Source organism: Watersipora subatra, chromosome 7 (genome assembly GCF_963576615.1).
Source record: "Watersipora subatra chromosome 7, tzWatSuba1.1, whole genome shotgun sequence".
NCBI classification, from domain to species: Eukaryota; Metazoa; Bryozoa; class Gymnolaemata; order Cheilostomatida; family Watersiporidae; genus Watersipora; species Watersipora subatra.
Window position 1 is genome coordinate 54,277,181 of NC_088714.1, and position 14,347 is coordinate 54,291,527.

The window sequence follows — 14,347 nt, forward strand, 5'->3', positions numbered from 1 at the left end:
TCCAGTTGTTTCTTTTGATGCTAGACTCAAAAATTTCAGCCAAGATCATAGAGATATTTTTGAGCAAAACTGCTCTTAATAAAAACACACAGTGTAAGTTGAGCTTGCACATAAGGAGCACACAGAGCATATGACTGGCCATCATTATAGATGCATAATAATACAACTTTTTTTCCTTTTCTATTGCACCCTACATCTCCAATTTGTTCTGCTTCTTGTTATCGGTTGCTGTACACTATGTACCGAATCCACTTTTTTCTATCTTTAGCATAACCATGTCTTTAAATCGAGTTTTATTTCTGGTTTTGTTTTTTTAACTGGGAGTACAATAGTTTTCAGAACAGGCAGCCACCATTGATTCTCCAACATACTAATACTTGAATAAGGATTGATTTTAGCGGTTGTATTTTGTCTCCCATTAATAAGTCTGTGTTTTTTTTACTCTTCTCTTTAGTTTGTTCTAGCTGTTGGAGTCTTCTTTCCTTTTTTTAAGCACATCAAGAAAGGTTGTTTTCCTTTGTTTCTGTTGTCAGGTCCACATCATGCCAGTATCAGCATTTTTCATCTTACTTTCCTTTCACATCGCTGGAAGAAGATTGCAAAAATTTCTGCTTCAGCTCTGAAGCATCTTCTACTTCATTTTTTACGTTCATCTCTTTAGATGAGGTATTTCATTGCGATGGTGTTCAGTGTTTAGATGCATCTGTTGTATGTGTTCTTGTAGATCAGGCTGAGATCTTAGGTTTTCATGGTCTGTTCTACAGTATGCTCCTCTCATCATCCTAATAATTACAACCTCTTTTATAGTTTCAAGGATGACAAAGGCATGATCCAATCGGCATCAGTGTGCTATTTTTCAACTAAAGATAAGGTGAGGCACTGTCTTGTCTTCCTCTAATCAGATGAATGTAGGAGAGCATGAGTGTTTAGAAAGATAACTATGTAGAGTGAGCTTTCAGTAGCTGATGAGGTGTGAGAAGATTTTCAAAAACAGCCTCGTCCTCACCTTGAGCTTAATAAGATTTGTCGCTAAAGATCTAGGCTTATGTTTATAAACTAAGCCATTGCTTCATATGCAAAGTCAGAAATAAGAATCACAGTTTCTCTCTTTTGTTTGGACTTTCTAGTTTATGGATTTTGCATGGTTTCAAATTCTCACATTTTGAGTCTTACCCTCTCTAACACCTACAATCTTGAGATCTGTCAGCAAAGGTTTTTAAAGCACAAGGCCAAGCTGGCTAAACCATCCTTTGCTATAGCTGTCTAAATATTCTGTGGCATTTGGCTATACTCTCAATAACCTCAGTTGCCAGATTTGCAAACATCGATAGCAGCTGCTCCAAAAGTTCGTATGGTATCCACATGAATTATGTTATGTACTCATACACATTCAGCTTGTTTTTATTAGTCAATAGATGTCTGGCATAAAAAAAAACATGAGAATAAACCTCAATTGGGAAAATTTTTCTAGATGCATCTGTCGTCATTTTTACATAGACTAACAGATTTCACATATTCCATTTCTTCTTTAGTGAGTTTAGAGGCCACCCTGCTTGAACATTGAAGTTCATTTTAGAGTTAATTATTATTCCCACAACTATCTGAGGTTACATTAATGATTTCTCTATCAATAGTGAGTCCTTGAATACTAGTTGTGAAACCAACGAAGCCAGTCTTAGAACAATTCGAGTTTATCATCAATTTCTTCATCTAATTAGAGACTATTTGACAGTTCTTCCAAATAATTATTTTCAGCAACTGCCCTTTTTTGTCCCATATCATGATGTTACCACTATTTCCAAAATGAAGTGGCAGCGGAGAAGTATTTCTCACATATACTACTAGCTAAATGCCTAGCATTTCATGGGTAATAATAAGTTTTTACACAGAAAATTTATTTCCAATCAACATATTTAATTATAAATCCAATTTTTAATTGAAGGGTTTGCTTATTTCTGCGTGTGTCTGGCCAACCCTTAGTTAGAAAATTTGAAAGCATAAGGCATAGCTAAACCAGATTTTTGAAGAATATTTATTACGCCTTATGCCACACATTAAGGTTACTCTTTATGGTTAAAAAGCTTATAAAGTAGCAGATAATGTACTTGCCATTGTCTAAGTTTCTTTACACAATTAGTATGAGTAACTTAAGCTAATCTAAAATTTTACTATAATAAGAACTGTGTCTGTCCTTTCATACACTTCAGCATTACGGCTTGTCATAATTGTATGTGTAATCGTTAAGCGTCATAATCTCTTATGCAATCATGATCTTCAAGCTCGCAAAATTATTAGCATGCTTAGATAAACACCGTTATTCCAATTGATATCAAATAGCCTGTGTAGCATAGTAAATAGCATGTCTGTCTATAGCACTGCGATTTCCAAGTTCGATGTTGGTGCAAAGCAGTATTTTCATTCTCAAAACTTTATCACTATAACTAGACATACATAGCTGACCAGCAAACGACAGACAAACACTGAGATATATATATATACATTAAGATATATATATCTCAATATATATATATATATATATATCTATATATATATATATATATATATATATATATATATATATATATATATATATATATATATATAGAAGATGAACAAACAATGGTGACAGTACACTGCCTTGTCGCAGTTTTACCTCGACTGGCTGTTTCTCCACATGCGCCTACGACTAGTTGAATATAATCACTTCAGGTAGGTTGCTTGAAGCAGCTCAGTTAAGAGCTGATTCAGCTATGCTAACACTACTGCAAGGGAGTGGCATAGCTAAGAACATTTGCTACCATTGCTTCTGTAGCGAGGAATTACACTGATATGTCTTGTCCTCAATTGGAGAAAAAATGTAGCATTTTTGATTTGCTCAATTTTATTTAGATGTAATGTGTTATCTTTTAATAAACCATTAACTTTATTCTATGTTCTACATAGCTGTAAGTATTAATGCATTTACAAAATGTTTGTAGGAATATTTAGGTGAAGTCGAGTATTTAGGTGAAGCTGGAGTTTCTAAATAGTATATACTTGTGCATCAAGAAAAAAAGCATGAGTGCTTTTCTAATCAACAATATTTTTCCATTAAGCAACTTGTCGCAAAGAAGACTCTGTCATATATTTACTAAAAATTCCCCTGTCCTACAGCCCACGATCAAAGTGATATTGGAAAAAAGAAAGGGTACTGCAAGTCAAATGGTACCGCAATGCAATAGGATAACTGTAATGGTAGCTGCAATGGTAGCTGTAATGTACTCTAATGTACAAACAGCAATAATGAAAGAAAAAGATAATATGTTTATATCTTTCCCCTGCAATAGGAGAAATGCAATATTAGAAGTAAAATGGCAAGCAGCTGTGTAATATACACAGTTTGAAAGTCGATTGTGTTGAATGAAGAATGGTTTTGACAGGAATCTGTAACCAAAGTGAAGAAATGGGTCATGATCACAGAAACCATGATTAAGTCGGGTGCTTGAGATTTAGAGTTATCTACATTAACAGAAGGAGAAAACTCTCAGCTACTTTGCAAAAAAAAACTCTGATTCCAGCTTGATCACAGCAGATTTTATGGTCAATAAACTGAATACATGTTTATTATAGTGGTTTTGAGAAACCAACATAGTTTTGAGAAAACTGGTGTTAAAGTTTGAGAAACGAAAACCAATTTACAATTTTGTTTACATTTCAAAACGTCATAGCAACCAATATCAAAAAGTTGTGATATTTATCTAGATTTTTGTATTTATAGGCAAAAAAATAATCTGATTTTAAAAATCCAAAGAGATTTTAGTTGGTTGTCATAGAAATAGCTGTAAATCTATAAGAAAGTGTAGGCCTATAATTTATTTTTGCAGATATTAAAAATTGCTTGGCAGTACCACAATATTGGGCAAAGCCATAGCATAAACAACAAAATATTTAAAAAATAATAACATTAACAAATTTGCCCAACATCGGTCACTATATACTTCGATCTTTTAAATTCGAATGATTATTCTTATAATTATTAAATCTTATAATAATCTTACAAATTTGACTAATTATTCTTATAATTAAATATTGTAATAATCTTATAAGAATTGTTAGAAAAATATGTTTGTCATTTCCTTTACTTTCACTGCTTTGGACATCAGTTGGAATACCAAAGTACTCATTATAAGTGTCCAAAATGTCAGTTACTTTAAAATTGGCAAAAAAGAAGAGATTACTTTTCAGTACATCTACGTTAATTACAGAAACCTTCGGCAATTGGACAATGCCATAGACTGGTGAAATGTGCATGTTTTTCTCGTGAAATGCGCACGACTTGATGGTTCTACTCTTCGTTGCACGGCCTTGTTGGCGTTTTGTTGGCTGGTCTTAATTTTGATTAAAAAAGGCTTATCAAGTTTTAATGGTGAGTTTAGGCCAAATTAATATGTCTATTTATTTATAATCCAATCAGATGGGTTAGTTTTAGGATAGTGTCTACAAATTTCAAAGACTTGGTAACATATTTAAATAGGTTTATATGTGTTTTGTACTGTTATTATACTTAAATGACTCCATTGAAAAATGGTTAAGGTTGTTGATAAGATTTCGGTACAAGGGTTTGCGAGGGTGTTGATGAATAATTTTTGTGAGTTGTGTGCGCACATATGCATTTATCATAAAGTTCCCAAACAATCGCTTCGCTCGTGTTTGGTCATGGGATTATTCTATACAACCAATAGAATCACCAAAATGTGTTGCCCAGCTGACACCCATTTTTGGGTGTCAGCTGGGTTGATAGCAGGTCCTAAACTGAAAACAGTTCTGTTTATCTATACAAGGTCCTTGATGCATACGGTTCTAATCTAAAAACAGTTTTGTTTATGGATACATGCACCAAGGGACTTATTACAGCTCGCTTTCAATACACATAGTGCCAACTGTACTGTAAACTGTTATCTTGATCAGCAACTGAACATAAAATTAAAAATATGCTGCCAGTTTTAAAAAAAGCAAATACTGTAGCCTGGGAGTAAAAGCAATTTAATCAACATCTTCATAGGCTAACCTTTTTGGTAGAGGTTGACCACAAATCATTGGTAGCCTTAATCTACTTAAAATCTACTTGTCAGCATGCCTTCGTGTGTACAACTGATAACATACGCACCACCAATTATCTATGTACCCGACAAAAACATCACGCTACTGACATATTTAGTGTTCTAACACCTCTTCTAGCGTGGGAGGTATCAGATTTCAAGTTTGGAGTTTAAAATTTATTAATAACTCTGTTTGTATAAAAATGCCATAACCTTGGTGGTGTTAAAAATTTAGAGTTAATAACTGTTTTTGTATAGAAATGTTATAACTTTGGTGCCGTTGCTAGAAGTTTAGAGTTAATTGATAACTCTATGTTTGTATAAAAGTGTTATAACCTTGATGCCGTTGGAAGTTTAGAGTTAATTGATAACTCTATGTTTGTATAAAAGTGTTATAACCTTGGTGTTATTAGAAGCTTAGAGTTTATCAATAGATCAATGTTTGCATCAAAATGCTGTAAACTCAGTGTTGTTAGAAGCTTAGAGCTTGTTGATAACTATGCTTATATAGCAATTTTATAGCCTCAGTGTTGTTAGTAGCTTGAAAATTTAAAGATAATTCTAAAATTCCAAATGTTCCCAGTTTCTGTATTTAAAGGATGAAAATGCAGGCAACAGTTGCTTATTTGAGCAATGCTTGTGCATTTTTAACAGCTAAATTGGTCTGGTTAGAAAATATTCATTTACAAAAGAAAATGTTTGCTCTTCGAAATGACAACTTTTATTTCAATTTGGCCTTGTTTTTATCACCAGACTGTCTCAACCAATTAATGCAGTTTTTGAATCCCCATCTTATCAAATTTTTGAAAAACTTAAATATCTTTAAAAAGTGAGTACACCTTCCCAAAAGAAGTACCAAGCGTGAAAAGTTGTGAATAAAAATAAGGAGCAAGAAAGATAAATATGAAACATAAAAGAGAAGCTTTCATGTTTTAGATTGAATAAGAGCATATATAAACTTCCAATAACAAGAGGAGGTTATTAAACAGTTTTTGCTACTGAGAATGATAAAAGCTTGATAAGGTTTTGCTTGTGCGTTGGTTCTTTAACCTGTTGTTCATGCGTACATATTCAACTTTCAAAAGCTTTCATACATTATATTATTATATATTATTGTTCATTATTTGTATTATATTATATATTATACTACATTTATATCTATACTTGGTGATAGCTTGTTGTAATTATCTAGAAGTTTTTAATTATGGTTATAGTATTATACAATCAATGTAAGACTGACTTTAAGTGAAGGTGAAAAGCAAGCGTTGAAATAATTATATCAAATATCGTTCTGGTAACACAATTGTTGCTGGTGTTATTTATAGTAGTTTCACTTCACCAAAATTTCTGTGAGTCTGTATAATTATAGTCTTTTATTTGTTTTCTTACAACAGAACTTGGTTGAAGACAAAAAAAACTTTGCAATAAAAAATCTAGCCGCCATTCCAGAACTAACTATCATTTTTTAAGTTCTGATATTAAAATTTCTAGTATTTAATATCAGCTCACAATCGTGCACAAACTTTAAGATGCACGTTGATAAAACAGATTTTTTATCAATAAAAAAGGGTTCGTAGTTGAGCAATTTATTCAAATGATAGTCATGCAGTGATTCGACTAAATAAAAATCATACAGCTAAAACTAACAATCTGTGATCACATAGCTTACTTCTCTTTGCTACCAAAATCTATTTATATAAAAATTATCGGTGCCATATTTCTACTAAATTGTGTTTTTAATGAATTCTTTTGGACTCAGCAACTCAAAATAAACATGCTTGTATATTAAAAAACCTGTTGCTTCTATAAGGTTTCTCTTAAAGTATTGAATCTTTGAAGGACATCAATAGATAAAACTCACTAATCAGCCTGCATTAAAACAAAAGTTAAATGAATGAACTTGTTAGTAATAGAGAAAGGCATCATATGAAATTTTCATAAGAATTAGTATATTTTATTTTTAAAATTATGCAAATTCACATTTTTATATAAAAAAAACTTAACAAAATATAAAATGTAACGATAGTAAATATTGATAATGGGTTGTTGTTTGTCATCTCATTGAAACTTTAGATTATTTATGGAATAAATCATATGTTACATAAGAAACAATACAATATAATATGATAAGTACCCTGCAATATTTCGTTAGCATAAGGCAAGAAAACTATGGATTTTACACAGTTCAAAATTCATATAGATTAACCAGCTTTTAGTTTTTACTAAAATATCTTTATCTAGTCATTGCAAAAAAAATAATTTTGAGTACACTATGCAAATCGAGGTCTGTGTTAGCTGTCAGTGGTGAAATGAGGGTTACTTCTATTGATCAGCAGTAAAGCCAGAGTCACACCAGTCGCTGCCAATCCTGTTATTGTCGCTATGATATTCAGCCATTTGGCACAGCGTTGATGCTTGGTTGCTCCTTTTTCGTCACCTGTAATTATTAGTTACCATAATTGTATAAAAGTATTTTTAAGTTGTCATTCTCCTGAGTAAACAACTCCAATATTTTAAGCCAAATGATTTATGAGTCAATAAACTGCTAGGAATAAAATAGAGGCTGTTTTATTTTTTTTTATATTGGAATTACTCTTTTACTAGAAAAAGCTATTGTTTTTTTAGCATTTTTAAAGTTATTCATCTTTAGATTGGAAATAGCTAAATGTACATGTTTATGGAAGATTATATTTCCATGGTAGCAGTTGATCATTTTAACAAGTATGACTCTGCAACAAAGAACAAACTGTCAAATTTTATAAAATCAGCTATAACAACATTCAAAATAATTTTTGTATTTAGTTTTTTCATAATCACTGAAACATCAAGGTTATTTTAATTTGAAATTGTAGTCTCACTTTTTCCCGCAAAAGCGACAATGTAAACCACACTAATTAACTAATGGTGTGTTTTTGAACTTTGTATGAACTCACCTTGTTTGTGCTTCTGCTTCGCTTCGAATGAGTTTATCATTGCCACAGCACCAAAAAGTCCCCAACAGAAAATGAAGCTTATAAAGGACCAGCACATGTAAGTCTGAAAAGGCTTTTCCTTTTTGGCTGACAGCTTTTCATCAGATTGGGATGAGTCATCGTCTTCGTCATTTGAATATCGAGATTTCTTGTAAGCGAGTTGAGGTTGGGGAGGAGAGGGGTGATACTTGCTGGGGTATGAAGGTTGACGATAAGAGGGGTGAGAGTGAGGCTCCATGTGGTATTGGTCGTATTCTTGTGGGTGAGCTGGATATTGTTGGGGTGGGTCATAGTAACTGGAGTAGACTGGATGGTGAGATTGACTGTAGGGGCCTTCCAGGTGTGTCGATGGGTAGGCCATGTCATAGTAAGTTGTGTGTGGATGGACTGGTGCATGGTCGTACTCTCTTGGGTAAATATCGACCATCTGCCCTCGGCTATCAGCATAAAATTTCTCATCTACTTCTTCATTGCGATAGTGACCTTAAAACAACATTTCAAAAATAGTATTAGCATCTTTCTTTGGATTTGTCTTTTGTCTTTCCCGCTGTCTTTAAAATGGTTGCTGTCTGTGTGCAAGAGAAACGTATACTTTGTTATTTAGGGCACGACTTTACATAATTTATTTTTATTTAATGGCTTGTGAATTTGTATGTTTTGATGTTGGTTTCTTGCTGTTGCTGACTGTCTCAGCTTACACCAACTTTTAAAATTTTAGAATATATACTTATCTTGTTGGGGTCTTGAGCTGCGATGTGCCATATTCGAACTAACTGGCATATGAAAATTCTATCACAATTGGACCTATGGCACAGAGACTCACTGCTGTATATACTTTCTCTTTTTTTATTAGCTAAATTCTGTGTTAGTTTCTAATTATGACCAGAAATGTGTAAAGATAACAATATTTTTGATATGCTTCCAGACTCCATGACATAGATTCTTTACCGTTCTGTTGTTTTCTTGAATAATACCAAAACTATCAAGCAATATACAATATCTATTTTATCTCAAACACTCATGTTACAGGCACAAACTAAATAGTACATGCGCCAGAGTAGTTAATATATTTAATAAATTACAAGATAAATAATACAGCCCAAGAAAAAAAACACTGAAAAGCTTGTTTGAAACCATAAAAATATCAAGGAGTTAGTTAACACAGCATTTAAGAATAGACAATAAAGGGTCTACATATGTAGTGATGCCCATTGATGAATTTCGATTAATGCTCTTTACTATAACAACATGTCTATCTGTCTGTCTGTCCATCTATCTGTCTAAAGCCGTGGTAAAAAGTTAGGGAAAAAAGATTGCATTGCACAGGGTTCAAACTCAAATATTTGGCTCAGTAGCTTAACAACTGCGCCGCTCAACCACCTTGCCACATTTGGGAATAAATTTTTACATGCTTATTACACCTGACCATCTCTCACGGGGCTGCCAGTTTACTAGGACTTGTAATGAGCTTGACTTGGCTTTACTAGACTACGTATTATACAATATATCGACACATCTCAAAGCGTCATTAAATTATATTATAATATGTTACGTTGCATATATAAATTATATTATTATCTATTATATTACATTATACCATAATAATAGTATTAAATAATATTCTAATGTAGCATATCAAATTATATTTTGGTGTAATATATTTTATATTGCTATTTTAAACTAGATTGTTTTGTGTTTTAATATAACAAATTAGAACACATGTGTGTGTTCTAATTTGTTATATTGGGTTTTACTATTTTACAAATTTTTATCTCTATTGATTTAATGTTATATTAGAACGTATTATATCATATTGTGTTATTTATTACTATATTAATTAAATGTTAATTTATTATTTAGTATGTCATAGTAAATATTTTGGTTAAATTGATTGAAGTATTCAGGAATGTCATTAGTTGAATGCATTAATCTGGTCCTAAAAGACCTCTGTAGACATTAAGACTCCAACACCTCATCATTTTGCATTATTTCTTTGCTTTCAGAAAGGGAGTGGCAAGATACTTGCTAGATAAATACCGCATGCACTTAGCAAACGCCTACTTAGTGGTTAAGTGAATGGAATACATAATTCCTATTGTTTTGCTTAGGCTTAGCAAAGCTGTGATTTATATTCACGTACATATGAAGTGTGTAATTCTTCCAAAGAATTCCTATTAAATATTTGATGTACAACACAGATTTTAGCTTCTCCAATTTATTTTCTTAACAGAACACGAGGATCTATGTATCACTACTAAATATACCACAGTTATCAAGTGAGGTTGACACATTAGCTTAAGTTTTACAAAGTTTGTGGTAGGTGTATGACTTTTTTCGTAAAACTGGAAAGTTTGCAACTTTCAAAATAATTGAGTTTTGTATTTTGATATGATATAGATCGACTACTATTTTTCTTTTTATAAAAAGCTTTCTACTAACCAGCAATATAGTGATAATATAATATTTTGGCCTTGCAAGCATGCTTCAGTGTATATTTGTACACTGAGTGATATAAGTTGATACACCCTAGTTGTATATGTAGTCAACAAAAGAAAATAAATTTAATTTTTTTCTTAAAGAAAAGTTTGAAAATTTATGGACTTTGGTGAATTGAAAATCTGAAGAAAACTAATTTTAAAGTTACATATGTACTTACACAACATTATTTTTAAGTAACAAACATTGAAATCAAATTGTTTGTGATTCAGTATATGAGAAAGTTTTAGAGGACTTACGCAGCATCTGGATTAAACATTTGCAGTTTTAAAAAGTACAACAAATATTCTTCCTACTCACTGTTTTGAACACAAACTTTGCTTCACTACATAATAGTGCAAAAATGGTATCATTGAGAACATGCATAAAACATAAGTGATAAAACTTGAAAACTTTAGCATTTTTTTAAAGAATTTTAGTTAAAGGTTTAAGCGGATCATGACAACTAGTTTTATTAAGCAGTCTGCAAATTCATATTCAGAAAATATTATTTTTCAAAAACTGGTTTGCGGAAAAAATATCAAAGAAATTTGATTCCTTGTTACTGAATTTACTGGATTTTTGTGTATTGCTGTTGAAAACCAACAGCTACTTTGAGTATTCACCTCAAACTTGCTTGGCCGGTTAAGGTAACATGATTTACCTAAAAAAATACATACTGATAAAAAGTACTGTACTTCATAAACAAGCGTACTTACTACAAAGGTTTTCAAAATGTTTCATTATAAATTTACCAGCCGTCAAAAATGTCTGTTACTGTGGTTTGAGCAAATAGTTGAAAAGTGAAAATGTTTGTCAAAAATTTGAGAAACAAAGACAATGTGCTTTCACTAGAGCAACCAAAATGTGCTGACAGAATATTATCTTAAAAGCAGACTCTGTGTTTAAAAACATTAGAATATTTATTATATTTTTTTCTAAAGCACTGATTATGCCAGAAACCAAATACAATGTACAAAATATATTTCTACGTTACTAGTTAATATTTATTAAATAGTTATGATTTATTAGGTGACATTTCTAGTTAAGCTGGTACTGGTGTTTACCTTGTGCGTAGTGAGAGGAGGGATCCATCTTTAGAGACTTCTAGAGCTGAGAGGAAGAGCGATCTTACCCCAGCTGCTCTAAACACAAGACTAATTCATCCGCTAGCAACCGGTAATGTAAGTATTATGTTTGAATCTGTCGGTGAACTATGATGAATGATGGCATCAGGTGGTGAAATTACTTTGCTCAATGATTTTTGCTTGGACACGCTTCTATGCCTCTTACGTGACAAACAGAAATTGAACTCAATTAAGATGTCAAAATTGATGATTGATGTACTTACCACCCTCTGAACTTTAGACCATGTGTTAACACAAAAACATCATAACATTTTATAATTTATGCTCTCTAGTAATGTGGGGTGGTAAAAAATCTGCTGGTAATGTCAGTGTAATGGCGAAGTGGTAAAAAAAGACATTTGCTCTAGACGCCATAAACCATTAGCGAGTTATTTTTTTATTTGCCGGTTTAATTAAATATACGATAGATTTATATGAATGGCTATTTTTTGTGTTTATTGGTTTTTACCTTGGCATCAAAAAAGATTTTCTCTACAGATAAAAGTTATGAGCTGATATCTAAGAAAAGATAAAAAGACTCTCAAACTGATGTAACACTTGCATACGTTCATCGTTACCGGTTCAAACATAACGCTATACATCTTCTATGAAGCTCATTTTGTTTTGGTTCATTTTAGTTACTAGTTTCGCTTCAAAGCAGCTTTTTAAAATCATTTATACCGATGTTTTAAGCCTGGTTGCTATTTACGCCGTAAGCTCGTGCGATAGCACAACAGGGCTATCAGCCGAAAAATGTGAGCCTGCGCATCGACTCCTGCCGAGTGCCGCCGGTATTTGCTGACGATCAATGCAAAAGTTCAGCGCTGTTCAACTTTTGCGAAAAGCCGCAAGCAAAACCTCTCCAAAATGCACTGTACAGGTAAAGGTCAGCACTTCCGAGATGACACGGCTAGCGGCCATTGTTATGCAATTACCAGCGAAGCAGCTCTATGTCAACATTAGCCGCTGGAGTTTAGCGCCGCAAGCGTTTTGCTGTGCGAGAATACCGACGGGGTCTTGCATTCGACATGGGAACCAGGCTTTAGTTTGTAGTCTGTTTAATTACCAAGGATGAGAGAAATATCTTATCTTAATTTTATTGAACTGACTAATTTAAATAGTGTTTACATGAACTAATGTTGCATTTAAATAAAAGATATCTCTAAATTTGTAAAATTTTAGATCTTTGTTGCCTAAAATAGTTTCTAAAAGTGAGAAAGTAAACTTATTAGATTTTTTAATCCGTGCCTAACCATATTAATCGCTTTTTTGTTAACCTGCTTTCAAAGAGCATCAATGGCACAATATAGGACACTCATTAGGACAGTAACAGAGGTCACTCTGTTGACCTATGTTGCTGTCCCCTGCTACTGAACCCTTGTTGCTGGACCATTGTTACTGGCTCCATTTGTCGGCTCTTGTTGCTGACCTCTAATGCTAACCTCTGTTGATGAACTCTGTTGCTGACCCTTGTAGCTGACCCCTGATACTGAACCTTGTCGCTGACTCTGCTTGTGAAGCATTGTTGCTTACCCGTCTTGTTAACCCTGTCGCTGACCCCTGTTGCTGACCCTTATTGCTGAGCCCTGTTATTGACTCCAGTTGTTGACCCTTGCTGCTGACCCCTATCGCTGACCCCTGTTGCTGACTCATGTTGCTGACCTTTGCTGCTGACTCCTTGTTGCTGAATAATGTTGCTGGCCTCTACTGTTAGCCTGTGTTGTTGGCACTTGCTACAAACACCTACTACTGACACCTGCTGTTAACACCTACAGCTAAAACTGGTTAGACAACAATGCTGGCATTTTATTCATTTGCTGTACATGCATTCAGTTCGTGTTGCTAGCTGAAACATCTATTAATAACCCAATATTATCAAAGTTTGTGCTGTCTGGTATTAACTGTGTCTTGTGTTGAAATGCTTCTGTCAGTCTAAAGTTTTAACTGGGTGACACAGCCAATCAGCATACCACAAACAGATTATATTAGCAATTATAAAATATCACATCATATTATATTATATAACGGCAACTGACCTCTGTTGCTGACCCTTGTTGCTGACCTCTGACACTGAACTTATACGTATAATATGAGATCATATTATATTATACTCAACTGCATCATATAATGCTACATTATTGTCTACCAAATTGTATTACACTATGCCAACTCTGTTTTTTTAATAAACATAAGCTTCTATAGTCTAAATTCACTACAAAGAATACACGCAATTATGTTATGCTGGGGGGTGTGAGGCATACACACAAGTATATTGTTTGTAAGCATATTGTAGGTAGCTAAAATTATTTAACTATTAAAGGTAATGTAGCATTATACATGCATAGCAGCAAGCACTTGACAATATACAGGTATGTTAGCATATCATGCATGTACTGCCAGGCATGGAATATGCTTGATACTCCCATCATGCTGATATGACTAATGAAAGTTTGCCAAAAACCTTGATTACTTGATAATGATAACAGAATATTTGGAGTATAAAAGTTCAACCATATGTTTACACCTTAATGCTTGTTCAACCATATGTTTACATCTTCTGGTAGATCATCACATGAGAAATATTTATTATAACAAAAGCTGTGTCAGTCCATCCTTCTCTCCGAAGACTCGCTAAGATCGCTAAAAGAAGTGTTCCACTCAGGAATTGAACCAAGGGATTCAGATTCTAAGGAAA

At 33.1% G+C, this 14,347-nt stretch overlaps 1 protein-coding gene across 1 annotated transcript; it reads right to left on the minus strand.

Moving 5' to 3' along the window:
* Positions 1-7,010: 7,010 nt before the first annotated feature.
* On the minus strand, positions 7,011-11,703 carry LOC137400017 (uncharacterized). The gene is made up of 3 exons (XM_068086316.1): positions 11,593-11,703; positions 8,012-8,533; positions 7,011-7,515 (listed from the first exon to the last, which is right to left on the minus strand). The coding sequence occupies exons 1-3, from the start codon at positions 11,618-11,620 to the stop codon at positions 7,370-7,372; spliced, it is 696 nt and encodes a 231-aa protein (XP_067942417.1). The 5' UTR covers positions 11,621-11,703; the 3' UTR covers positions 7,011-7,369.
* Between the last annotated feature and the right edge of the window lie 2,644 nt (positions 11,704-14,347).